The sequence below is a fragment of the Mustela lutreola genome, chromosome 2, assembly GCF_030435805.1.
Source record: "Mustela lutreola isolate mMusLut2 chromosome 2, mMusLut2.pri, whole genome shotgun sequence".
NCBI classification, from domain to species: domain Eukaryota; kingdom Metazoa; phylum Chordata; class Mammalia; order Carnivora; family Mustelidae; genus Mustela; species Mustela lutreola.
This window is the reverse complement of record NC_081291.1, coordinates 4939737-4966952: the sequence shown is the minus strand read 5'-3', so window position 1 is coordinate 4966952 and position 27216 is coordinate 4939737. Positions and strand designations below refer to the sequence as shown.

General features: G+C 40.1%; 2 protein-coding genes across 4 annotated transcripts in view; both read right to left on the bottom strand.

Moving 5' to 3' along the window:
* The window catches only part of LOC131823399 (adhesion G protein-coupled receptor E3-like), a 69524-nt gene continuing 42308 nt past the window's right edge, over positions 1-27216 (bottom strand). For all 3 annotated transcript variants that reach the window (XM_059159712.1, XM_059159710.1, XM_059159711.1), the window contains 6 exons: positions 24712-24947; positions 22593-22659; positions 13276-13367; positions 9866-10046; positions 3528-3623; positions 1-1284 (listed from right to left, as the gene is read on the bottom strand). In XM_059159712.1, the coding sequence (XP_059015695.1) occupies positions 1234-1284; positions 3528-3623; positions 9866-10046; positions 13276-13367; positions 22593-22659; positions 24712-24947 (723 nt within the window). In that variant the 3' untranslated portion in view covers positions 1-1233. The remainder of the gene's footprint in view (positions 1285-3527; positions 3624-9865; positions 10047-13275; positions 13368-22592; positions 22660-24711; positions 24948-27216) is intronic.
* LOC131823400 (small ribosomal subunit protein eS6-like) lies at positions 13560-14341 on the bottom strand. The gene has a single exon (XM_059159713.1). It carries the CDS (start codon positions 14339-14341, stop codon positions 13610-13612), a length of 732 nt encoding a protein of 243 aa, XP_059015696.1. The 3' UTR covers positions 13560-13609.

The following is a 27216-nucleotide window of genomic DNA, read 5'->3' as shown; positions in this document are numbered from 1 at the left end:
TTTGCAAATGATATATTTATTAAGGGGTTAGTATCCAAAATATATAAAAAACTTACACAACTCAACACCAAAAAAACAATCTGATTAAAAAAAGGGTATGGAATCTGAATAGACATTTTTCCAGAGAGGATATACAGATGGCCAACAGACACATGAAAATAGGTTCAACATCACTCATCAACAGGGAAATGCAAATCAAAACCATAATGAGATATTGCCTCACACCAGTTAGAATGGCTAGAATAAAAAAGACAAGAAATAACAAGTGTTGGTGAAGACACGGAGAAACGGGCACTGTTAGTAGGAATGTAAATTGGTGCAACCACTATGGAAAACAGTATGGAAGTCCTTCAAAAAATTGAAAAAAGAAATACCATATGATTCAGTAATTCTGCTACTGGGTATTTACCCAAAGAAAACCAAAACACTAATTTGAAAAGATATATGCACCCCTATGTTTATTGCAGCATTATTTACAATAGCCAATATATGGAAGAAACCCAAGTGTCCATCAGTAGATGAATGGATAAAGAAGATGTGGTCTCTATATACAATGGAATATAATTCAGCCATAAAAGGGTGAGATCTTGCCATTTGTGACAACATGGATGGAACTTGAGGATATTATGCTAAGTGAAATAAGAGAGACAGATAAAGACATATACCACATGATTTCATTTATATGTGGAATCTTAAAAAAAAATGAATAAACAAACAAAAACCAGAATCAGACCTATAAGTACAGAGAACAAACTGAGGGTTGCCAGTAGGGAGGGTATGGGGGAGATGGGCAAATGGGTAGGGTGAGTGGGAGATCTAGGCTTCCAGTTAGGAAATTCAGAGGGATGAAAGGTATAGCACAGGGCATATAGTCATTGATATTTTAATAATGTTGTATGGTGACAGATGGTAGCTGTGCCCCAATGTAAAATGAAAGATGGAGGAAGGGAGGGAAGAGGGGGGAGGGGGAGAGGAAGAGAGAGAGATAGAGATAGAACAGCTTGCTTCCACAGCAACCCGGGTATGTATCTACCAAGTATGAAAACAGAAGTCAAGATTTTGAAGGAAGCTCCCCAAACCATGCTATAGAGTTAAAACACGACTTCCATTCACATGTCCAGGGGATGCTGGAAGAGTTAACCCAAACACCTTTTAATAGGTTGCTTTATTCCCGATCGTCCTTTTCATTCTCAGGAAAGCCGGTAATGAGTCTGGAGCATGGGTTGCGTTATGCTATGAAGATATGTTGCTGCTTTTCCCAGGGAAGTCCACTGTGTTCTCCACCTCCATTTGGGAAATTGACAGAAGGGGAAGAAAACGCATTAATGACGTGTCAATTATAAGTAAAAGAACAGGTGGGTAGGTAGTTTCCGGATTAAAATCAAAGAGCCATATAGACGATTGCATCAAAAGATGATGTACTGGAGGTTTCAAGTAATCTGCCAGAAAGAGAGCCCTATGAGTCATTGCCCATGTGGTGATGAGTCAGTTTCCATCTTTTTGCTCACTGAATTCTCTGAAGGCGAGAACAGCTCTGTTCTGTACCATTGTGCTCTCAGTGCTTAGACAGTGACCGGCACAGACCAGGTTGTCAGTGCATATTTGTTGAAGGATCACACAGCTTTAGCATCCTCAATGGACAGAAGGAGCTGAGGACCACAGAGCTGAAAACACCTGCTCATGGTCAGATAAAGAGAAGGTTGCTGGGTTGCAACTAGAATGGGTCCACCTTCAACAGCTTCTAGTGGTTGATGAGATGCCTTCATTTCTTACTCCTAACTGAATCTCTGCATACTCTATTTCTCCCTTTCTCTGTATCATGCTTGCCCTATGTTTTGCTCTTTCCACTAAACCACACCATTCTCAGATTATTGTTATATTATGATACACGAATTCTGAGCCTCTGATTTACACCCTTCGATCAAGCTACTTGTTCAGTTTCCACAGACCTTTTTCAAGGTCTGAAGCAGCAAAGAGGAAGAAATGCCTGGCTTAGCTTTGAAGGCTCTGGGACAAAAAAAGAAACAAACTTCAAACCATGGGTTTCAGAATCTGAGTGTCCCCAGATTTCTGAGAGAAAGCTGTGGGTGGAAATACTGACGGGAACCCACACATTCAATGCCCATGACCTCCACTGTGAGGATTGCACTATTCTTTTATGCTTTTCTCTAACAAATACTGACATGGCTCTTCTTATCTTCCAGCATTATTCCAAATGCTTTACTAGCATTAACTCATTTCATTTGGAGATTTTAATCTTTGGGGAACCTTTGACTCCCCAGGACTCAGCACAGTGTGTGTGGCTATAAGAGACCGAAAGAAAATTGCCAGTGGATTGAAGTGTTCATGGATGATTCACCTTGAAGAACAAAAGCAACAGATCTGGGTTTCTGAAAGCTACAGACTGTATGATGAAAATGCAATCATATACAGTGTGGAGATTCCTCAAGAAATTAAAAATAGAACTTCCCTATGACCCTGCAATCGCACTCCTGGATATTTACCCCAAAGATACAGATGTCGTGAAAAGAAGGGCCATCTGTACCCCAATGTTTATAGCAGCAATGGCCACGGTCGCCAAACTATGGAAAGAACCAAGATGCCCTTCAACGGATGAATGGATAAGGAAGATGTGGTCCATATACACTATGGAGTATGATGCCTCCATCAGAAAGGACGAATACCCAACTTTTGTAGCAACATGGACAGGACTGGAAGAGATTATGCTGAGTGAAATAAGTCAAGCAGAGAGAGTCAATTATCATATGGTTTCACTTATTTGTGGAGCATAGCAAATATCATGGAGGACAAGGGGAGTTAGAGAGGAGAAGGGAGTTGGGGTAAATTGGAAGGGGGAGGTGAACCATGAGAGACTATGGACCCTGAAAAACAATCTGAGGGGTTTGAAGTGGCGGGGGTGTGGGAGGTTGGGGTACCAGGTGGTGGGTATTATAGAGGGCACGGATTGTATGGAGCACTGGGTGTGGTGAAAAAATAATGAATACTGTTTTTCTGAAAATAAATAAATTGAAAAAATTTAAAAAAATGCAATCATATAAAAAATAAGAAAGCGTAAGGTAGTGACTGGGGATGGATAAATGGGCAGAGATGAGATAATGCTACTGCATGAAAATGTTAATTGTAGACTATAGGTAGTGTATAGAAGGATATTCATTGTAAAATTATTAAAGCTTTCCTGTATCTGGGGGCACCTGGGTGGCTCAGATGGTTAAGTGACTGACTTCAACTCAGGTCATGATCCCAGGGTCCTGGGATCGAGCCCTGCATTGGGCTCTTTGCTCATCAGAGAGCCTGCTTCTGCCTCCTGCCCCCTGCTCAAATTAATGTGAAATATGCCAGTAGAGTCTTGTACAAATAAATCCAGAAAGATTCCACCCTTGGCTGAAGATCCTCATTTTTGAAGACTGCTCCCTCTTTGAAAAGCAAGGATCAGGTATCTCAAATGATGAAATCAAGAAAGGTCAGACATGGGGAGAAGCATGAAATGAGAGAAGAGGAAATCTTACCGTTTTGGTCTGGGTGACTGAGCCAAAAAAGTCATAGTTGCCAGTTTCTGTCCTTTTCCTCATCTTCTTGAACCAGCGTCTGTATTCTTCTCGTACCTAACGTGCAAGCACACAGAAATGGACCTCATTTCAGAGAGTATGAACAAGGCATGAATGCCATAAAATGGGCTCTGGAAGGCATGAATTCCTTCCTCCCTTCCCCTGCCAGTTTTTCAAGTGACTTGCAACCTCACTCATTGGCCATAGAGACCCTCCCATTAATGTTTTATGAATTGCATTTATGTCGTTAACACATTTTTTTTTTTTTTACAATTTTCATTGTGATGGAGCATATATAACATAAATTTGCCACAGTATCCATTTTTTGGGTATACAGTTCAGTGGTGTCAATTATATTCATGACATTGTGGAACCATCACTGCCATCCATTTTTGAAAACTTTCTTATCACCCTGATAGCCATCAAGCAGCACCTTCCCATCTCCACTCCCCAGCCATTAGTAACGTCTAGTCTATATTCTGTCCCTGTGAATTTACCTATTGTAGATATTTCATGTAAGTGGAATCACACAAAATTTGCTCATTATCTTTGGCTCATTTTATTTAGCATCATGTTTTCAAGACTTATCCTTGCTGTAGAATGTATCAAAACTTCATTCCTTTTTATGGCTGGATAGTAGACCATTGTATGGGATACCACTTCATATCTACTAGGATGGCCATATGGCTTTTTAAATGATAACTAGTGCTGGTGAGGATGTGGAGAAGTTGGAACCTCTGTACATTGCTGATGGGAATGGAAAATGGTGCTCCATTGTGGAAAACCACTGTGGTTCCTTTAACACGCAGACAGAAATACCAGAGGACCCAGAAATTCCACCCCTAGCTACATCTGAAAGACTTGAACATAGGGATTTAGGTGGATACTTGTACACCAATGTTCATTGCAGTTCCTATCTCTTTTGAGGATGTTTGCTGCCTTCAGCTCAGGTCATGATCTCAGGGTTCTAGGATCGAGTCCTGCATCGGGCTCTCTGCTCCGCAGGCAGCCTTCCTTCTCTCTCTCTCTTTCTTTCTTTGCCTGCCCCCCTACCTACTTGTAAAATAAATAAAATTAAAAAAAAATTTTAAAAAGGAACGTATCTAAATGGCTGTTATTCAGAAGGAGACCTCATGAGCATGCAATGCAAACAATGAAGAGAAATTCGAGGGGTCTCTTTATGATGGGGGCACTTGTGACAGAAGTCCCCCACAATACCCCCTAACAAGCAGAGCACTCAAGTCTGGTTCCCAGTCAGATGTCCCTAATTGCCAAATGTTAGCTTTGACGCTCATCCAGCATGTCACTAGGGGTTAGTTTTGTCCCTGGAGTGACTTTGTGCAACACATATAAGGATCATACAGAGGGAAAAGATACAATTGTAGTTTGATAAGGCATGAAAGTTTTTTTTTTTTTTTTAAAAAAAAGGCATGAAAGTTTTAAGTATTTTTATGGTATTTTATTTTATTTTAAAGATTATTTATTTATTTATTTGACAGAGATCACAAGCAGGCAGAGAGATAGGCGGGGTGGGGGAGGAAGCAGGCTCCCCGCTGAGCAGAGAGCCCGAGGTGGGGTTCGATCCCAGGACCCTGGGGTCATGACCTGAGCCAAAGGCAGAGGCTTTAACCCACTGAGCCACCCAGGCGCCCCTTTATGGTATTTAAAAATATATAATAATAATGATGAACTCTTTGAGGATAAAGAACTTCTAAGACTGGCAAAAACTGAAAGAATATGGAACCACTAAGCTGGCCCTGCAGGAAATACTAAGGGGGGTTCTCTAAAAGAAGAAAGACCTATGGGATATGGATTAGACGTCTTAGAGAGAACAACTGAGAATTCTTACCTTGCCTCCTGAGATATAAAAACTCTAGAATACTCTAGATATAAAACCTCTAGAATACTCAAGTAACTATAACGTGTGATATAATTATAATATGATCTTGCTCATTACAATGTACTGGAAGGTATTGCATATTTCTAAAAAGTGAGCAGACCAGATTTTATATTTATATGTATACTTATATATACATATAAACACATTTATATTTAATTTTTAAAAAAAGATTTTATTTATTTATTTGAGAGAGAGAGAATGAGAGAGAGAGAGAGACCATGAGAGGGGAAAAGGTCAGACGGAGAAGCAGACTCCTCGCTGAGCAGGGAGCCCAATGCAGGACTCGATGCCAGGACTCCAGGATCATGACCTGAGCCAAAGGTAGTCACCCAACCAACTGAGCCACTCAGGTGACCCTATATTTAAATTTTTAGAGATAAATATAAAATTTTTAAAGATATAAAAATATTTATATTTAAATTAAAATATATAAAGTAAAAATTAAAAAAATATAACATGACAGGACATTAGATTACATGAAGCTGAACAAACAAAAAAATGGAGACTAAGTTATTTAGGGGAAAGCAAAATTGTAGGTAAAAATCATATATTTATAAGGTCCCATTGATCAATACAACATGGAGGACATTAAGAGAAGGAAAGGAAGAGTGAATTGGGGGAAGTCGGAGGGGGAGATGAACCATGAGAGACTGTGGACTCTGAGAAACAAACTGAGGGTTTTGGAGGGGAGGGAGGTGGGGGGTTAGGTGAGCCTGGTGGTGGGTATTAAGGAGGGCATGTATTGCATGGAGCACGGGGTGTGGTGCATAAACAATGAATCTTGGAACACTGAAGAAATAAAATGCAATGATTAAAAAAAAGAGTTTGAGTTTGAATCAACTTGGAAGGTGATGCTGGGTCCTGTCCTCATCAAAAACCCATCATTAGATTATCCTTTAAAGTTGACTGGTAGGAGAGATATGGAAGCTGCCCAAGTGTCCAATGATAGATGAATGGACAAAGAAGAAGGGGTGTGTGTGTATCTGTGAGTCTGTGGAATATTACTCAACCATAAAAAATCACAAAAAATGAATTTTATGTGGAATATTACTCAATCATAAAAAATGAAATCTTGCCATTTGCAACAATATGGATGGACCTAGACGTTATAATGCTAAGCGAAATAAGTCAGAGAAAGACAAATACCATATGATTTCACTCATAAATGGACTACAAGAAACAAAACAAATGAACAAACAAAAAGGAAAAAAGAGACAAACAAAGAAACAGATGGTTAACTACAGAGAACAAACCGGTGGTTGCCAGAGGGGAGGTGGGTAGGGGATGGGTGAAATAGGTGAGGGGGATTAAGAGTGGACTTATCAGGGCGTCTGTGTGGCTCAGTGGGTTAAAGCCTCTGCCTTCGGCTCAGGTCATGATCTCGGGGTCCTGGGATCGAGCCTTGCATTGGGCTCTCTGCTCCGCCGAGAGCCTGCTTCCTCCTCTCTCTCCCTGCCTGCCTCTCTTGCCTACTTGTGACCTCTGTCAAATAAATAAATAAAATCTTTAAAAAAAAAAAAAAAAAAAAAAAGAGTGCACTTATTATGATGAGCACTGAGTAACGCATGGAAATGTTGACTCATTATATTGCACACCTGAAACTAATATAACACTATTAATTATACTGAAATTAAAAAATGTAAAGCTGGCCGGTAGGAGACAGTATTCTTTATCTTTGGGGTCTTATAAAATTAATGTAATCATAAAATGTTAAAAAAAAATTAAAAAAAAAATTAATGTAATCAATCCTAGGAAGTGATCATTATAAGTATAGTGCAGTATTCCTGTAGCTTTCTGAAAGTGATGGCCAAATCTAGTGGTACTAGGAAACATAAGTAAACATCTGGTGCTGGTATTTTAAAATGCATTGAAGTTTGGTAAGTATTATAACTGTTGTATTTGTGTACTTTTTAAAAAAGATTTTATTTATTTATTTGACAGAGAGAGAGAGAGAGATCACAAGTAGGCAGAGAGGCAGGCAGAGAGAGGGGGAAGCAGGTTCCCTGCTGAGAGGAGAACCCCCTATGGGGCTCGATCCCAGGACCGTGACCTGAGATCATGACCTGAGCCGAAAGCAGAGGCTTTAACCCACTGAGCCACCCAGGCACCCCTATATTTGTGTACTTTTGCTGCTGTCTTATTTTTCCTGGTTTCTAAAGGGTTCAATTGTATTAAACGTTTTATTGTATTTTAAATTTAAGTTGCAATGAAATGATTGAGAAAAATTTACTTCATTTTGTTAACTAGCTACCATATAAATTTAATGATTGAACATTAATTGCATACATGTGGGGCACCTGGCTGGCTCAGTCTGTGGAACATGTGACTCTTGGTCTCAGGGTTATAAATTTGAGCCCCACACTGAATATAGAGATGACTTAAAGATAATTTTTTTTTTTTTTGCTGAAAGTGACCTTTATTTTTATTTTTTTACTATGTTCAGTTAGCCAACATATAGGCCATCATCAGTTCTTGATGTAGTGTTCAATGACTCATCAGTTGCGTGTAACACCCAGTGCTCATCACAACATGTGACCTTAATATCCATCACGTGTTTAATAGCATTACATGTAGTACTTACTGTATTTTTTCACACCCATCATTCTACCAGCCAGTAAAACAGCCAATTAGTAAGTCCCAATGGCAATGATTGCAAAGTGAAATTGAAAATCTTGTAAAAATGAAATAAGTCAAGCAGAGAAAGACAATTATCATATGGTTTCACTTATTTGTGGAACATAAGGAATAGCATGGAGGAGAAGGAAGGGAAAAGTGAAGTGGGGGGAGTCGGAGGGGAAGACAAACCATGAGAGGCTATGGACTGAGGGGTTTAGAGGGGGTGGGGGTGGGAGGATGGGTTAGCCCAGAGATAGTTATTAAGGAGGGCAAGTATTGCATGGAGCACTGGGTGTTATATGCAAACAATGAATCTTGGAACACTACATCAAAAACTAATGATGTGGTCCATATACACTATGGAGTATGATGCCTCCATCAGAAAGGACGAATACCCAACTTTTGTAGCAACATGGACGGGACTGGAAGAGATTATGCTGAGTCAAATCAGTCAAGAGAGAGAGTCAATTTTCATATGATTTCACTTATTTGTGAAGCATGACAAATAGCATGGAGGACATGGGGAGTTAGAGAGGAGAAGGGAGTTGGAGGAAATTGGAAGGGGAGGTGAACCATGAGAGACTATGGACTCTGAAAAACAATCTGAGGGGTTTGAAGTGGCGGGGGAGTGGGAGTGGAACCAGATGGTGGGTATTAGAGAGGGCACGGATTGCATGGAGCACTGGGTGTGGTGCAAAAATAATGAATACTGTTATGCTGAAAATAAATAAAAAATAAATAAATTTAAAAAAAAAACGAATGATGTACTTTATGGTTACTAATATAACATAATAAAAAAATTTAAAAATCTGTAAGCTCATGAAATCAGTGACTGTGATGTTGGAGAATTTTCAAAACACAATAGACCAGGGGCCAGCAACCTACTCCCCCAGGCCCAATGTAGTCCATTACTTATTTGTGTAAATAAAGTTTTGCCTTGCCCATTCATTGACATACTGTCTATGGGCACTTTCATGGTACCAGAGCACAGGTGAATAGATACAACAGAAATCTTACAGCCTGCAAAGCCAAAAATATTTCCTGATACTTTAAGAAAAGTTTACCAACCCTTACAATAGACAAAAATCTTGCAAATTGGACCAGATAATTTAAAAAAGTGAAACTCTAAAAAGAATCACGACAAGATAGGCACACCCAAGAAAATGATTAAGCCATCAAAAGATTCAGAGGTCCTTGTAAAATTAACAAATTCCAAACTATTTGTGTGAAATTGCAGTTTATAAAAGTTGAGCATCACATAAAAATCATTCTATTATAGCTCCCACACCATAACGCATAACATCATGCCCCTTCAAAGTCAACATTTGATTCTTTTGTCATTCTAAGAATTAGCCCACGTTTACAATTACAAACTCAGTATTTAAATGTAATAACCCAGAATTGTTTTCGTAGCATAGGGATTTTTTGTAAAGTCCTATACGACGATTTCTCAGCATTTACTGTGTTTTCTCCATTTTTTTTTTTTTTCTCATTGTCAGATTCTTAACGTCTGATTGTGGGCCTTGTATGGCTCTACCCAGTTTCTGCTACTTCAATGCAGGTTCAAATGACTGGAAGCAAGAGACAGAAATCCTGGAAAGGTGGTCCCTGGGACAAAACTTAAGATGTGGAAGAAAGAGCCCCACCTCCCTCACCCTTCCACCCCCCAAACACACATACACAACCACTACCCAAGCAATGGAGAAGTCCAAGAGACAGAAAGTAGCAGTAGAACGTGGGAAACGCAGAGACAGTGGAATATGTGGAGGGCAGATTGGTTTACCTTGTGATTGAGAAGGCAGTAGACCAGGTAGATGTAGACACCCTGTAGGACATTGATGATGGTGAAGGAATAGGCCATTACCGACCTGATGGGGTCCAGTACTCCTTCCACCAGAAAGAAACCAAGGCCCCAAGAACAGCCCAAAATGAAAAGCTGAGCAATGGCTTTGAATGCCAGCATCCTGCCAAAACCAATACACAGCATGATGTTATTCATCTCAGCTCCATGACTCATGGCAATGGTTTCTCTCACATACTGCGATGGTTTTACTCTTGCTTCAGGGCTTCAGGACTTAGAATGTCAGCCTGTTCAACATGATTACCCCTGGCAGGAGTGTTATAGAGACTGACTGGTATGTAATGCTAGTATAATATATTGTGAAGTGTTAAATATCACATGTAATTATTGATAGAAAGTAATACATTACAAATATACAAAAAGTATACATTTTTGTTTGGTATAATGAAATAGCATATGTTCCAGTATTCATAATAGTAACATAATGACATTTATTAGAATTATATACCATAAATGTATTAACTATGTTTTTTATTTTCTGTAGTCTGTTGGTGTGACAACTGGAACCTTGCCGGACACCCCCCCCCCACCCCCCCGGGCCTGCCCTTCCTGGGGTTACCCAATTCTTAGAGTATACTTTTCAAATGCAAACCAACCAACCCAAAGCTCACACCCTCAACCACCTCCTTTATGGATCTCTCACATTCCAGGCCACTATTCATCTGCCTTAATCACTCCAGGGCCAGGTACCAGACAACTGGGGAAAGTCCCTATGCCCAGAAACACACTGGCATTTTTCTTTTCTTTTTAAAAAATTGTATTTAAATTTAATTAACATAGAGTGTATTATTAGTTTCAGAGATAGAGTTCAGTGATTCATCAGTTGCATACAACACCCAGCGCTCATTACATCAAGTGCCCTTCTTAGTGCCTATCACCCAGTTACCCTATCCCCACAACCACCTCCCTTCCACAACCCTCAGTGTGTTTTCCTATAGTCAAGAGTCTCTCAAATTTATAGGGAACAAGAAAAAAACCCAAACAGCCAGAGGAATGTTGAAAAAGAAAACCAAAGATGGTGGGATCACAATTCCAGACTTCAAGCTCTTACTACAAATCTGTCATCATCAAGACAGTATGGTACTGGCACAAAAACAGACACATAGATCAATGGAAGAAAATAGAGAACCCAGAAATGGACCCTCAACCCTATGGTCAACTGATCTTTGACAAAGCAGGAAAGAACATCCAATGGCAAAAAGACAGTCTGTTCAACAAATGGTGTTGGGACAATTGGACAGCCATGTGCAGAAGAATGAAACTGGACCATTTCCTTACACCACACACAAAAATAGACTCAAAATGGATGGAAGACCTAAATTTGAGACAGGAATCCATCAAAATCTTAGAGGAGAACATAGGCAGCAACCTTTTCAATCTTGGCCACAGCAAGTTCTTGCTAGACATGTCTCCAAAGGCAAGGGAAACAAAAGCAAAAATGAACTATTGGGACTACATCAAGATAAAAGCTTTTGCATAGTAAAGGAAATAGTCAACAAAATCAAAACAACCTATAGAATGGGAAAAGATATTTGCAAATGTCTTACCAGATAAAGGGTTAGTATCTAAGATTTATAAAGTACTTATCAATCTCAACACCCCAAAAACAAAGAATCTGGAAAAGAAATGGGCAGAAGACATGAATAGATACTTCTCCAAAGATGACATACAAATGGCCAACAGACACATGAAAAATTACTCCACATTACTCGGCATCAGGGTAATACAAGTCAAAACCACAATGAGATACCACCTCATACCAGTCAAAATGGCTAAAATTAACAAAACAGGAAACAGCAATGTTGGTGAAGATGTGGAGAAAGGGGAACCCTCTTACACTGTTGGTGGGAATGCGAGCTGGTACAGCCACTATGGGAAGCAGTATGGAGGTTCCTCAAGAAGTTAAAAATACAGCTACCCTACAACCCAGCAATTGCAATACTAGGTATTTACCCAAAAGAAAAAAAAAAAACACCATGATCTGAAGGGGGACCCGCACCCCAATGTTTATAGTAGCAATATCCACAATAACTCAACTATGTAGAGAGCCAAAATGTCCATTGACAGATGAATGGATAAAGAAGAGATGGTATATATGTATACACACACACACACACACACACACACACACACAATGGAATATTACCCAGCCATCAAAAAAGATGAAATCTTACCATTTACATGGATGTGGATGGAACTGGAGGGAATTATGCTGAGTGAAATAAGTCAATCAGAGAAAGACAATTATCATATGGTTTCACTCATATGTGGAATTTAAGAAACAAAACAGAGGATCATAGGGGAAGGATGGGAAAAATAGAACAAGATGACATCAGAGAGGGAGACAAACCGTGAGATTCTTAACTCTAGGAAACAAACTGAGGGTTGCTGGAGGGGAGGTGGGTGGGGGGATGGGGTAACTGGGTGATGGGCATTAAGGAGGTACTTGATATAATGGGCACTTAGTAAACATTAAGTCATGCAATGGATGAATAACAACTCTACATTGAAAATTAATGCTATACTATATGTTAACTAATTGAATTTAAATAAAATCAATTTTAAAAGAGTCTCTTACTGGAATTTTTCAAACTAGTCGATCCTAAGCCTGTTTACCCTGCTATACCTCTTTCCCACAGACACCACAATAAAGGCACTTGCCTACAATTTCCCCTGTCCCCCGCCTGCTAGCCAACTCCGGTGTTTCCCCAGAAGATCCCCTTCTTGTGGCACAGCATGCCTTTCCTCTCAGGGTCTGTGAGTATAACAAATTATCTTTTCAATGGCAGCTACCTCCTGATCTAGTGTTCTTATTATGTACCTAAATAACACCGTGCATAAAACAAGTTAATACAATAATATTAATTACAACCTATAATTCACAACATTAAGTACTGAAAAGGACTTCTTGTAGAAATACAACCCTATTAGAGATTCATGTGCTGGATAAACTTTGCTTTTTGCCTGGACCATATACATTCCCCCAAATTATAAAAATAAGGGAAACTGCAAAGATATTATTCTCTTAATTCAGGGTTTCTTAACTTCACCACTACTGACATTTGGGTAGGTCACCTTTGTGTGTATATATGTGTATGTGGGGGGCTGTCCCGTGCATCATAGGATGTCATGGCATCCCAGGTGGCTAACATCTAGATGCCAGTAGCAGCCTTCCCCTCTTCACCCTCCACCCCATCTTGCGACAACCAAAAATGTCTCCAGAAAATTACCCCTCATTTTAGAATCACTGCCCCCACTTTACACAGTGAAAAATTCTGGAGGGGGAAAAAACCCAAACCTCTTTTGCATTTTCTGGCGCTGTGCCCACCTACCTTGTGTTGTGCATCCTGGATAATTCATTATTGAGGGAGCTAAGCTGGTTTTTCAAAATGCATAGGGTGGTCAGATAGAAGGAAAAATTGATCTGTGGAAATGACATGAAGGGCAGAGTTTAAAGTAGGCTAATATCTGATAATAAAATAAAAAAATGAGATTTAAAAAAGGAATTCATTCTTGAAACTTGTAAAATATGTTCAGGATTTCTGAAACTCTCTGGATATATGCCTCGATTATTTTCTATGATTATGTTGTTAGCCAACATATAGTACATCATTAGTTTTTTTTTTTAAATGTCTGATCTTATTTATTTGTCACTCTTAGAAAATCTCATTTTTGACTAGACTCAGACTTAGAGGTAGAAGCTCTCAGAGAGGACAGCCTCCGTCTCTTGGCAATCTGTTCCTGGCGTTTTTCGTTGGCCTCCTTCATTCTCTTGGCCAAAAGTTTAGCAGATTCTGCAGCCTCTTTCTTGTTTTTCTTAGTGCGCTGTTTCTTCAGAGCAATACACCCACGTTTGTGTTGGAGGACACGTGGAGTAACAAGACGCTGTATCTTGGGCGCTTTGGTTCTAGGTTTCTTACCTTCTTTGTATAAGGGCTTTCTCACAACATACTGGCGGACATCATCTTCTTTAGAGAGATTGAAGAGTTTGCGGATTCTGCTGGCTCTTTTGGGCCCCAGGCGTCGAGGCACAGTAGTATCAGTGAGTCCAGGAATATTCTTCTCCTCTTTCTTTACAATGACCAAGTTGAGAACACTGAGATTGGCATCCACGATGCAACCCCGAACAGATTTGCGCTTTCTCTCTCCCGTCCTCCTTGGTCTGTAGCAGGAATGCCCCTTACTCAGCAGCAGGCAGACACGGTCATGGGTCAAGACACCCTGCTTCATGGGGAAGCCTTGTTTGTCATTGCCACCACTGATTCGGACCACATAACCCTTCCATTCTTCACCGAGGGCATCCGCAGCAACTTCTGTGGCCATACGAAGTTTGCGTTCATCGTCCACTTCAATGAGTTTCTGGCAGCCAGTAGCTGGGAAAGAGATGTTCAGCTTCATCCTGAATCAGCCTCCATCATTAGTTTTTGATGTTGTGCTCAACAGTCCATTAGTTGCATATGCCTTGATTTTTTAAAAAATTAGCCTCCATTTTTTTTTTTTAATTTTTTATTTTTTATAAACATATATTTTTTATATACATATATTTTTATCCCCAGGTCTGTGAATCACCAGGTTTACACACTTCACAGCACTCACCAAATCACATACCCTCCCCAATGTCCATAATCCCACCCCCTTCTCCCCAACCCCCTCCCCCCGGCAACCCTCAGTTTGTTTTGTGAGATTAAGAGTCACTTATGGTTTGTCTCCCTCCCAATCCCATCTTGTTTCATTTATTCTTCTACCCACTTAAGCCTCCATGTTGCATCACCACTTCCTCATATCAGGGAGATCATATGATAGTTGTCTTTCTCTGCTTGACTTATTTCGCTAAGCATGATACGCTCTAGTTCCATCCATGTTGTTGCAAATGGCAAGATTTCATTTCTTTTGATGGCTGCATAGTATTCCATTGTGTATATATACCACATCTTCTTGATCCATTCATCTGTTGATGGACATCTAGGTTCTTTCCATAGTTTGGCTATTGTGGACATTGCTGCTATAAACATTCGGGTGCATGTGTCCCTTTGGATCACTACATTTGTATCTTTAGGGTAAATACCCAATAGTGCAATTGCTGGGTCATAGGGCAGTTCTATTTTCAACATTTTGAGGAACCTCCATGCTGTTTTCCAGAGTGGCTGCACCAGCTTGCATTCCCACCAACAGTGTAGGAGGGTTCCCCTTTCTCCGCATCCTCGCCAGCATCTGTCATTTCCTGACTTGTTGATTTTAGCCATTCTGACTGGTGTGAGGTGATATCTCATTGTGGTTTTGATTTGTATTTCCCTGATGCCGAGTGATATGGAGCACTTTTTCATGTGTCTGTTCGCCATCTGGATGTCTTCTTTGCAGAAATGTCTGTTCATGTCTTCTGCCCATTTCTTGATTGGATTATTTGTTCTTTGGGTGTTGAGTTTGCTAAGTTCTTTATAGATTCTGGACACTAGTCCTTTATCTGATATGTCGTTTGCAAATATCTTCTCCCATTCTGTCAGTTGTCTTTTGATTTTGTTAACTGTTTCCTTTGCTGTGCAAAAGCTTTTGATCTTGATGAAATCCCAGTAGTTCATTTTTTCCCTTGCTTCCCTTGCCTTTTGCGTTGTTCCTAGGAAGATGTTGCTGCGGCAGAGGTCGAAGAGGTTGCTGCCCGTGTTCTCCTCAAGGATTTTGATGGATTCCTTTCGTACATTGAGGTCCTTCATCCATTTTGAGTCTATTTTTGTGTGTGGTGTAAGGAAATGGTCCAATTTCATTTTTCTGCATGTGGCTGTCCAATTTTCCCAGCACCATTTATTGAAAAGGCTGTCTTTTTTCCATTGGACATTCTTTCCTGCTTTGTCGAAGATTAGTTGACCATAGAGTTGAGGGTCTATTTCTGGGCTCTCTATTCTGTTCCATTGATCTATGTGTCTGTTTTTGTGCCAGTACCATGCTGTCTTGATGATGACAGCTTTGTAATAGAGCTTGAAGTCCGGAATTGTGATGCCACCAACGTTGGCTTTCTTTTTCAATATCCCTTTGGCTATTCGAGGTCTTTTCTGGTTCCATATAAATTTTAGAATTATTTGTTCCATTTCTTTGAAAAAGATGGATGGTACTTTGATAGGAATTGCATTAAATGTGTAGATTGCTTTAGGTAGCATAGACATTTTCACAATATTTATTCTTCCAATCCAGGAGCATGGAACATTTTTCCATTTCTTTGTGTCTTCCTCAATTTCTTTCATGAGTACTTTATAGTTTTCTGAGTATAGATTCTGTGTCTCTTTGGTTAGGTTTATTCCTAGGTATCTTATGGTTTTGGATGCAATTGTAAATGGGATTGACTCCTTAATATCTCTTTCTTCTGTCTTGCTGTTGGTGTAGAGAAATGCAACTGATTTCTGTGCATTGATTTTATATCCTGACACTTTACTGAATTCCTGTATAAGTTCTAGCAGTTTTGGAGTGGAGTCTTTTGGGTTTTCCACATAGAGTATCATATCATCTGCGAAGAGTGATAATTTGACTTCTTCTTTGCCGATTTGGATGCCTTTAATTTCCTTTTGTTGTCTGATTGCTGAGGCTAGGACCTCTAGTACTATGTTGAATAGCAGTGGTGATAATGGACATCCCTGCCGTGTTCCTGACCTTAGCGGAAAAGCTTTCAGTTTTTCTCCATTGAGAATGATATTTGCGGTGGGTTTTTCATAGATGGCTTTGATGATATTGAGGTATGTGCCCTCTATCCCTACACTTTGAAGAGTTTTGATCAGGAAGGGATGTTGTACTTTGTCAAATGCTTTTTCAGCATCTATTGAGAGTATCATATGGTTCTTGTTCTTACTTTTATTGATGTGTTGTATCACATTGACTGATTTGCGGATGTTGAACCAACCTTGCAGTCCTGGAATAAATCCCACTTGGTCGTGGTGAATAATCTTTTTAATGTACTGTTGAATCCGATTGGCTAGTATTTTGTTGAGTATTTTCGCATCTGTGTTCATCAAGGATATCGGTCTATAGCTCTCTTTTTTGGTGGGATCCTTGTCTGGTTTTGGGATCAAGGTGATGCTGGCCTCATAAAATGAGTTTGGAAGTTTTCCTTCCATTTCTATTTTTTGGAACAGTTTCAGGAGAATAGGAATTAGTTCTTCTTTAAATGTTTGGTAGAATTCCCCCGGGAAGCCGTCTGGCCCTGGGCTTTTGTTTGTTTGGAGATTTTTAATGACTGTTTCAATCTCCTTACTGGTTATGGGTCTGTTCAGGCTTTCTATTTCTTCATGGTTCAGTTGTGGTAGTTTATATGTTTCTAGGAATGCATCCATTTCTTCCAGATTGTCAAATTTATTGCCGTAGAGTTGCTCATAGTATGTTCTTATAATAGTTTGTATTTCCTTGGTGTTAGTTGTGATCTCTCCTCTTTCATTCATGATTTTATTTATTTGGGTCCTTTCTCTTTTCTTTTTGATAAGTCGGGCCAGGGGTTTATCAATTTTATTAATTCTTTCAAAGAACCAGCTCCTAGTTTCGTTGATTTGTTCTATTGTTTTTTTGGTTTCTATTTCATTGATTTCTGCTCTGATCTTTATGATTTCTCTTCTCCTGCTGGGCTTAGGGTTTCTTTCTTGTTCTTTCTCCAGCTCCTTTAGGTGTAGGGTTAGGTTGTGTACCTGAGACCTTTCTTGTTTCTTGAGAAAGGCTTGTACCGCTATATATTTTCCTCTCAGGACTGCCTTTGTTGTGTCCCACAGATTTTGAACTGTTGTATTTTCATTATCATTTGTTTCCATGATTTTTTTCAATTCTTCTTTAATTTCCCGGTTGACCCATTCATTCTTTAGAAGGATACTGTTTAGTCTCCATGTATTTGGGTTCTTTCCAAACTTCCTTTTGTGGTTGAGTTCTAGCTTTAGAGCATTGTGGTCTGAAAATATGCAGGGAATGATCCCAATCTTTTGATACCGGTTGAGTCCTGATTTAGGACCGAGGATGTGATCTATTCTGGAGAATGTTCCATGTGCACTAGAGAAGAATGTGTATTCTGTTGCTTTGGGATGAAATATTCTGAATATATCTGTGATGTCCATCTGGTCCAGTGTGTCATTTAAGGCCTTTATTTCCTTGCTGATCTTTTGCTTGGATGACCTGTCCATTTCAGTGAGGGGAATGTTAAAGTCCCCTACTATTATTGTATTGTTGTTTATGTGTTTCTTTGATTTTGTTATTAATTGGTTTATATAGTTGGCTGCTCCCACGTTGGGGGCATAGATATTTAAAATTGTTAAATCTTCTTGTTGGACAGACCCTTTGAGTATGATATAGTGTCCTTCCTCATCTCTTATTACAGTCTTTGGCTTAAAATCTAATTGATCTGATATAAGGATTGCCACTCCTGCTTTCCTCTGATGTCCATTAGCATGGTAAATTCTTTTCCACCCCCTCACTTTAAATCTGGAGGTGTCTTCGGGCTTAAAATGTGTTTCTTGGAGGCAACATATAGATGGGTTTTGTTTTTTTATCCATTCTGATACCCTGTGTCTTTTGACAGGGGCATTTAGCCCATTCACATTCAGGGTAACTATTGAGAGATATGAATTTAGTGCCATTGTATTGCCTGTAAGGTGACTGTTACTGTATATGGTCTCTGTTCCTTTCTGATCTACCACTTGTAGGCTCTCTCTTTGCTTAGAGGACCCCTTTCAATATTTCCTGTAGAGCTGGTTTGGTATTTGCAAATTCTTTCAGTTGTTGTTTGTCCTGGAAGCTTTTAATCTCTCCTTCTATTTTCAATGATAGCCTAGCTGGATATAGTATTCTTGGCTGCATGTTTTTCTCGTTTAGTGCTCTGAAAATATCATGCCAGCTCTTTCTGGCCTGCCAGGTCTCTGTGGATAAGTCAGCTGCCAATCTAATATTTTTACCATTGTATGTTACAGACTTCTTTTCCCGGGCTGCTTTCAGGATTTTCTCTTTGTCATTGAGACTTGTAAATTTTACTATTATGTGACGGGGTGTGGGCCTATTCTTATTTATTTTGAGGGGCATTCTCTGAACCTCCTGAATTTTGATGCTTGTTCCCTTTGCCATATTGGGGAAATTCTCCCCAATAATTCTCTCCAGTATACCTTCTGCTCCCCTCTCACTTTCTTCTTCTTCTGGAATCCCAATTATTCTAATGTTGTTTCGTCTTATGGTGTCACTTATTTCTCGAATTCTCCCCTCGTGGTCCAGTAGCTGTTTGTCCCTCTTTTGATCAGCTTCTTTATTCTCTGTCATTTGGTCTTCTATATCACTAATTCTTTCTTCTGCCTCATTTATCCTAGCAGTGAGAGCCTCCATTTTTGATTGCACCTCATTAATAGCTTTTTTGATTTCAACTTGGTTAGATTTTAGTTCTTTTATTTCTCCAGAAAGGGCTTTTATATCTCTCGAGAGGGTTTCTCTAATATCTTCCATGCCTTTTTCGAGCCCGGCTAGAACCTTGAGAATTTTCATTCTGAACTCTAGATCTGACATATTACCGATGTCTGTATTGATTAGGTCCCTAGCCTTCGGTACTGCCTCTTGTTCTTTTTTTTGTGGTGAATTTTTACGTCTTGTCATTTTGTCCAGATAAGAGTAAATGAAGGGGCAAGTAAAATACTAAAAGGGTGGCAACAACCCCAGGAAAATATGCTTTAGCCAAATTAGAAGAGATCCAAAATCGTGAGTGGGGAGAAAGGGGATAAAAAGAGGTTCAAAAAGGAAGAAAGAAAAAAGAAAAAAAAAAAAGAAAAGAAAAGAATTTTTTTTAAAAAAGAAAACACCTAAGAAAAATGTAAAAAAATATATATATATATTAGATAAACTAGTAAAAAATCGTTAAAAAAGAAAAAGGTAACAGTTAAAAAAAAAAAAAATTTTACCCGAAGGCGAGAAAAAAAAAAAAAAATGAAAAAGAAAAAATTAAATTAACTGCAAGACTAAAAAAAATCACATGAAAAAAGCCATGAGTTCCGTGCTTGGCTTTCTCCTCCTCTGGAATTCTGCTGCTCTCCTTGGTATTGAAACCGCACTCCTTGGTAGGTGAACTTGGTCTCGGCTGGATTTCTTGTTGATCTTCTGGGGGAGGGGCCTGTTGTAGTGATTCTCAAGTGTCTTTGCCCCAGGCGGAATTACACCGCCCTTACCCGGGGCCGGGGTGAGTAATCCGCTCGGGTTTGCTTTCAGGAGCTTTTGTTCCCTGAGCGCTTTCCGTAGAGTTCCAGAGGACGGGAATACAAATGGCGGCCTCCTGGTCTCCGGCCCGGAGGAGCCGAGAGCCCAGGGCCCCACTCCTCAGTGCGCCCTCAGAGAACAGCGCCCAGTTACTCCCGTCTGCCTGACCTCCGGCCGCGCTCCGAGCTCACCGAGCCTGCGACCGGTTCAAGGTAACACGGAGCTGCGAGCTTACTGTCGGCCCTGTCTCTGTAGCCGGCTTTCCCGTTCCAATACCCGCAAGCTCTGCGACACTCAGACACCCCCGATCCTTCTGTGACCCTGCGGGACCTGAGGCCACGCTGACCCCGCATGGGCTTCGCCCCGGTTTAGCCTCTGGAGCGATGTCCCTCAGCGGAACAGACTTTTAAAAGTCCTGATTTTGTGCGCGGTTGCTCCGCCGCTTGCCGGGAGCCGGCCCCTCCCCCCGGGGTCTATCTTCCCGTCGCTTTGGATTCACTTCTCCGCCGGTCCTACCTTTCAGAAAGTGGTTGTTTTTCTGTTTCCAGAATTGCTGTTCTTCTTCTCTTCGATCTGCCGATGGATTTTCAGGTGTTTGCAATCTTTAGATAAGCTATCTAGCTGATCTCCGGCTAGCTGAAGCAGTCTCAGCTTGCTACTTCTCCGCCATCTTGACTCCTCCAGCCTCCATTTTTTTTAAAAGATTTTATTTATTTATTTGACAGATAAGAGATCACCAGTAGGTAGAGAGGCAGGCAGAGAGAGACAGGAGGAAGCAGGCTCCCTGCTGAGCAGAGAGCCCGATGTGGGCTCGATCCCAGAACCCTGAGATCATAACCTGAGCCAAAGGCAGAGGCTTAACCCACTGAGCCACCCAGGTGCCCCTAGCCTCCGTTTTTTTATGACCAGAGAAGCAATATATGTTCATTATCCAAAATTAGGAAAATGCAGAAAAACAGACAGAACTTACCTGAAATTCTGGTGAAGAAACTCATAGGCAGAGATAAGCACTATTTCCATTTTGGTGCTTACCTTTTCCAAGCTTTGCTCCCCCCTCCCCCCATTAGCATGACCTTTTCATAACAAAATTTTAGGATCACTAAATGTTTTACACAACCATTAAAAAACACCCAAGATTGATGGTCAAATTGTATTTGCAAAACACATTCTATTAATTCAGAGAGGAAATCTGATTGAGGCTTGTAGTCTAGTTGATGTGACTGTACCAATGTCATTTTCCTGGTTTTGGTATTTTACCATGATTATGTAAAATATTATCTTTGAGTAAAGCTGAGTGAAGGCTACTTGGAACTCTTTGAACTATTTTTGCAAGTTCTTGTGAATTTTAAGTTATTTGTAATGAAAAAGATAACTAGTGTTGGTGAACATGTGAGGAAATTGGGACACTTGCACACCTGTTGGTGGGAATGTAAGTTGGTACAGCTGCTGTAGACAACAGTATGGAGCTTCTTCAAAGTATTTAAAATATAACTGACTTGTGATCCAGCAATCCCACTTCTGGATATCTATCCTAAAGAATTGAGTTTGTGTTGGGATGAGCACTGGGTGTTATATGCAATGATGAATCATTGAACACTACATCTGAAACTAATAATGGACTATATGTTGGCTAACTGAATTTAGATAATAAAAAAGGAATTGAAGTTCAAATCTTGAAGAGATATCCATACTCCCATACTCCATGCGACATTATTCACAAAAGCCAAGATGCTTAAACAACCTAAGTATCCATTAAGAGAATGGGTAGAGTAGATTTGATAGCAATAGCTCATTGTGTAAATAGATGGACAGACACAGTGGAATATTGCTCGGCCCTAAAAAAGAAGAAGACCTTACACTATGTGGCCACACGGATGAACCTTTAGGACATGATGGTAGGTGAAATAAGCCAGTCACAGAAGGACTAATACGGCATGACTTCACTTACACGAGGTGTCCAAATAGTCAAACTCATAGAAACAGAGAGTAGGATGGTCGTGTTGGGGCCTGGGGCTGGAAAAGGGATATAAGGAATTATGATTCAGGAGGTATAATGTTCCAGTCATGCAAGCTGATTATGCTCTAGAACTCTGCTGTATGATGCCATCATGTCCATGTTTGACAATACTGCATTGAACCCCTAAAATTTTACTAAGAGGATACAGCTCATGTTAAATGATTTTATTATAATTTTTAAAAATCTGATTGACAGTGACCACATATTTTTTTAGAAAGCCAAATTATCAGTGATTCCACTGAGGCAACATGTGATGTCTTCATCTCAGCTCAGATGTGACTCTTTCCACAAAGAAAAGGGTCCATACATAGTCTCTTAGTATGTTCTGTTCTAAGTCTAAAGACTCTAAAGAAAATTTAAATAGGTCTCTATCCAATGATTCCTTTGTCAAATCACAAAACACGGTATTTTCTATATCCAAAGTGACAACAAAAATTATACACCTACCAAAATAATAACAAAAACAGGTCCCATGAAGCTCCAAATAAATCTTCCATGGAAGTTGAGCCAGCAGCTGAAAAACAGAACAAACAACTTTCCAGATCTTCATAAAAAGAAACAAATGCATTTATTTATTTTTATTTTTTTAATTTTTAAAGTTTTTAAAAGTTAAAAAAATTATGAAGGACAGCACATATTGCATAGAGCACTGGGATGTTATATGTAAACAATAAATCTTGGAACAGTACATCAAAAACTAGTGATGTACTGTGGGGTGACTAACGTAACATAATAAGAATAATAATAAAAATAAAAATTTTAAGAAAAAAAATTTATTTCATTATGTTACGTTAGTCACCCTATAGTAACATCATTAGGTTTTTAGTGTGCATTAAAAAAAAACATCTTTCCTGGGCACCTGGGCAGCTCAGTCAGTTAGGCAGCTGCCTTTGGCTCAGGTCATGATCTCAGGGTCTTGGGCTCTAGTCCTGCTCAGCCCTCTAGTCCTGGGCTCTCTGCTCAGTGGGGAGTCTGCTTCTCCCTCTCCCTCTGCCTGCAGCTTCCCCTCCGTGTTCTCTCTCTCTTTCTCTCTCTCTCAGTGTCAAATAAATAAATAAGATCTTAAAAAAAAATCTTTCCCTAAACTGAAACATAGGGAGAAAAATGGGCACAGGAACTGGGTCAGGGCGAAATAATAATATGACAATGACAACCATAACATGTAGAAAAATTAACAATGATTAACATTCATGGAAAACTTATATTCTGGGTATAGTGGCCCAGACCATTCATTCAGTTAAGCATCGAGGACCCAGTGAATGCTGCCCCATCCTTCCACTATCAGAATTCAATTACAGACCCAGAGCGGTGGCTTTGAATAGACCAGAATTCCTCTGTCTTGGTACTACTGACATTTGGGGCCCATGGTCAACATGGGTTAATCCCCTGTGCACCACAAAACATTCAGTAGCATCTCTGGCCACCTCTCTCCCTCAAGTTGTGACAACAGAAAAGGTCTCCAGACACTGCTGAAAGTCCCTTGTGAGGGACAAAAATCACCCCTACCGAAGAACTGCTGGAATAGACCAATAGCAGGATAAACAGAGATTTGGCTTTTAGTAACAAAAATATTTAGTTTCAACTCGGATTTTCATTCATAAAGGACGGTACCCTTTCCTCAAGTTGTATTTCAAAAGTATGTTGTTTACTGCTTAGTTCGAAGGACACTTTTTTGTACGTTATTTCTTTTCCAAAATTATGTCCACCTTAAACCCACAATTGCCCACTTATTCCTAAAAATAATTTTGCAAGTTAGAACAGATTATGAAAGAAGATAAATTTATAGGTGTGATAGAATAACTTGAGCTTCTCTCCACTCCGAAGGTGTCCAAGTCCCAAGGCCCAGAATTTGTGAATTGCTACTTTACAAAGCAAAAGGGGCTTTGCAGATATAATTGAGTGTAAGTATCTTGGAATGGGGAGATAGATTACTCTGGATTACTTGAGTGGATCCCATGGAATCACATGTGTTCTTAGAAGTGGAAAGGAGAGACAGAAGAGAGTCAGAAGGAGATCCAAAGGTCTGACCTTTGGCAATGTTGCCAGCTCTGAAGACAGAGGAAGGGGGACATGAGCTGAGGAATATGGGTGGTCCCTGAAGGCTGGAAATGCCCCTCCAGGCCCAAGATGGAATGTACATGCTGATATCTTGTTTTTAGCTCAGTGAGACCCATGATAGACTTCTGACCTACAGAACTCTAAGATAACAAGATTGCGTGGTTTTAAGCCACCAAGTTTGAGCTAATTTGTTCAAACAGCACTGGGAAATAAACACAGTAAGACACTTCAAAAATCAAGTAACATATGTCATAGGAAGTTTACCTCTTAGGGGTCCCTCTGACCACACTATTTCAAATATCACCTCACATATATTCTCATTTCTCTACTTTGCTTTCTGTGGTGGTAGCTATCACAGCCCAACATCATATTGCATGTCTATTTGCTTATTGTCTGCTTTGTTTCCTGGGGAGCCCACAGAGCCTTTAATAGCACAGGTAGTAGATGTTTAATACATTGAGTTCATATTTGTATTGTTACTTCCTCATAACAAAGACACTGTGCTTACTGAGTTTCTGTTCCATAACTGGTGTGTCCAAGCCCTGCAGACACAGCTACAATCACAGCTGGGATCCCGTAGCCAAAAGGATATATGAACCTCCTCTTGAATTTCCCTGCACTGATGTAGTTGGCCACCTTGAGGTTCTTGACAGTTAGGAAAAGCTGCAGCCCTTCAAGGAGCATCCAGGTGAAGGAGGCCAGGTAGAGGTAGTGTAGCACCCCAGCGATGATGGAGCACAGCACCTGGAGGGGAGACAGAAGTTGGGAGAACCTTACAGGTACACAGAAAACAATGTTCACCATTCCTTGGAGCAAAGGGGATACAAGGTTAATGGAACACAGTCGTGCAGAGCAAGATGCTTGGGTTGAGTTCCTGTACTTCTCTGGGTTGACTCATGGTGGTAAACTCAAATAGCTGTGGAGGGCCAGGCAGGGAGCATGTATCTGTCAAGCAGGCAAGTGTTAGGGAAGAGGTAGTGGTTGGAACTGTGCCACAAGACCCTTCCGAAAAGCAGCAGTTGCTTTCAGCTCCAGCAATGGTTTCCATTCAAGAATGTAAGCCCAGGTTGATACAAATGTTGGGTATTCATCATTTCTGATGGCTGAGTAATAGGGCACGTATTGCACGGAGCACTGGGTGTTATATGTAAACAATGAACTTGGAACATCACATCAAAAACCAATTATGTACTGCATGGTGACTAACATAATAATAATAATAATAATAATAATAATAATAAAAGAATGTGAGCCTAATATTGCCAGTGTTTCCTTTCTTTAAAACATATGCACTATTGGGTATTTACCCTAAAGATACAAATGTAGTGATCCAAAGGGACACATGCACCCGAATGTTTATAGCAGCAATGTCCACAATAGCCAAACTATGGAAAGAACCTAGATGTCCATCAACAGATGAATGGATCAAGAAGATGTGGTATATATACACAATGGAATACTATGCAGCCATCAAAAGAAATGAAATCTTGCCATTTGCAACAACGTGGATGGAACTAGAGCGTATCATGCTTAGCGAAATAAGTCAAGCAGAGAAAGACAACTATCATATGATCTCCCTGATATGAGGAAGTGGTGATGCAACATGGAGGCTTAAATGGGTAGAAGAATCAATGAAACAAGATGGGATTGGGAGGGAGACAAACCATAAGTGACTCTTAATCTCACAAAACAAACTGAGGGTTGCCGGGGGGAGGGGGTTGGGGAGAGGGGGGTGGGATTATGGACATTGGGGAGGGTATGTGATTTGGTGAGTGCTGTGAAGTGTGTAAACCTGGTGATTCACAGACCTGGGGATAAAAATATATGTTTATAAAAAATATATGTTTATAAAAAATAAAAAATTAAAAAAAAAACATATGCACATACACACCTGGAAATCAGGATTGTTAAGCAAAATCTCTCAGTTTTTAAATGTGGACAGTTAAAAGGAAAAAAAAAAACCTGTGGGAAAATACACAGTACATGACACAAAAGTTACCCTCTTACCATTTATGAGTGCATGGTTCGTGGTCTAGTTCAATGCCTGTGAGTGTTAAGTACGTTCACCCTGTTGTGCAGCCGTCCCCACCATCCATCTCCAGAACTCTTCATTTTGCAAAACTGAAATCTGTCCCCTTGAAACACTGACCTTCCGACCCTCCCCCACCCCAGGTTCCCACCGTCGACCCTCTGTCTTTGGGAATATGTGTAAGTCTTTCAGGGACCCTCTGTGAGTGGAATCAGATAGGATGTGTCCTTTTGTGACTGGTTTATTTCATTAAGCACAATGTCCCCAAGGTCCAGTCAGGTTGTAGCAAGTATCAGTATGTCCTTCCCTTTTTAAGGCTGAATAATATTCCAACCTATGTATATACAGCACTTCTTGTACCTGCCGTCTGTCAAGACACACGGGTTGTTTTTACCTTTGGCTATTGTGAACAATGGTACCGTGAACATGGTTGGGCAAATGTCTCTTTCAGAACTTATTTTCAAATTCTTTTTCTTTAATTATCTTAAAAAATTAAAAAAACATTTTAAATTTATTTTTTATTTTCAGCATAACAGTATTCATCATTTTTGCACCACACCCAGTGCTCCATGCAATCTGTGCCCTCTATAATACCCACCACCTGGTACCCTGACCTCTCACCCCCAGCCCCTTCAAAACCCTCAGATTGTTTTTCAGAGTCCATAGTCTCTCATGGTTCACCTTCCCTTCCAATTTACCCCAACTCCCTTCTCCTCTCTATCTCCCCATGTCCTCCATGCTATTTGTTATGCTCCACAAATAAGTGAAACCATATGATAATTGACTCTCTCTGCTTGACTTATTTCACTCAGCATAATCTCTTCCAGTCCCGTCCATGTTGCTACAAAAGTTGGGTATTCATCCTTTCTGATGGAGGCATCATACTCCATAGTGTATATGGACCACATCTTCCTTATCCATTCATCCGTTGAAGGGCATCTTGGTTCTTTCCACAGTTTGGTGACCATGGCCATTGCTGCTATA

Coding starts and splice junctions, on each gene's coding strand:
- LOC131823400 (XM_059159713.1), bottom strand. CDS start 14,341: ATGAAGCTGAACATCTCTTTCCCAGCTACTGGCTGCCAGAAACTCATT.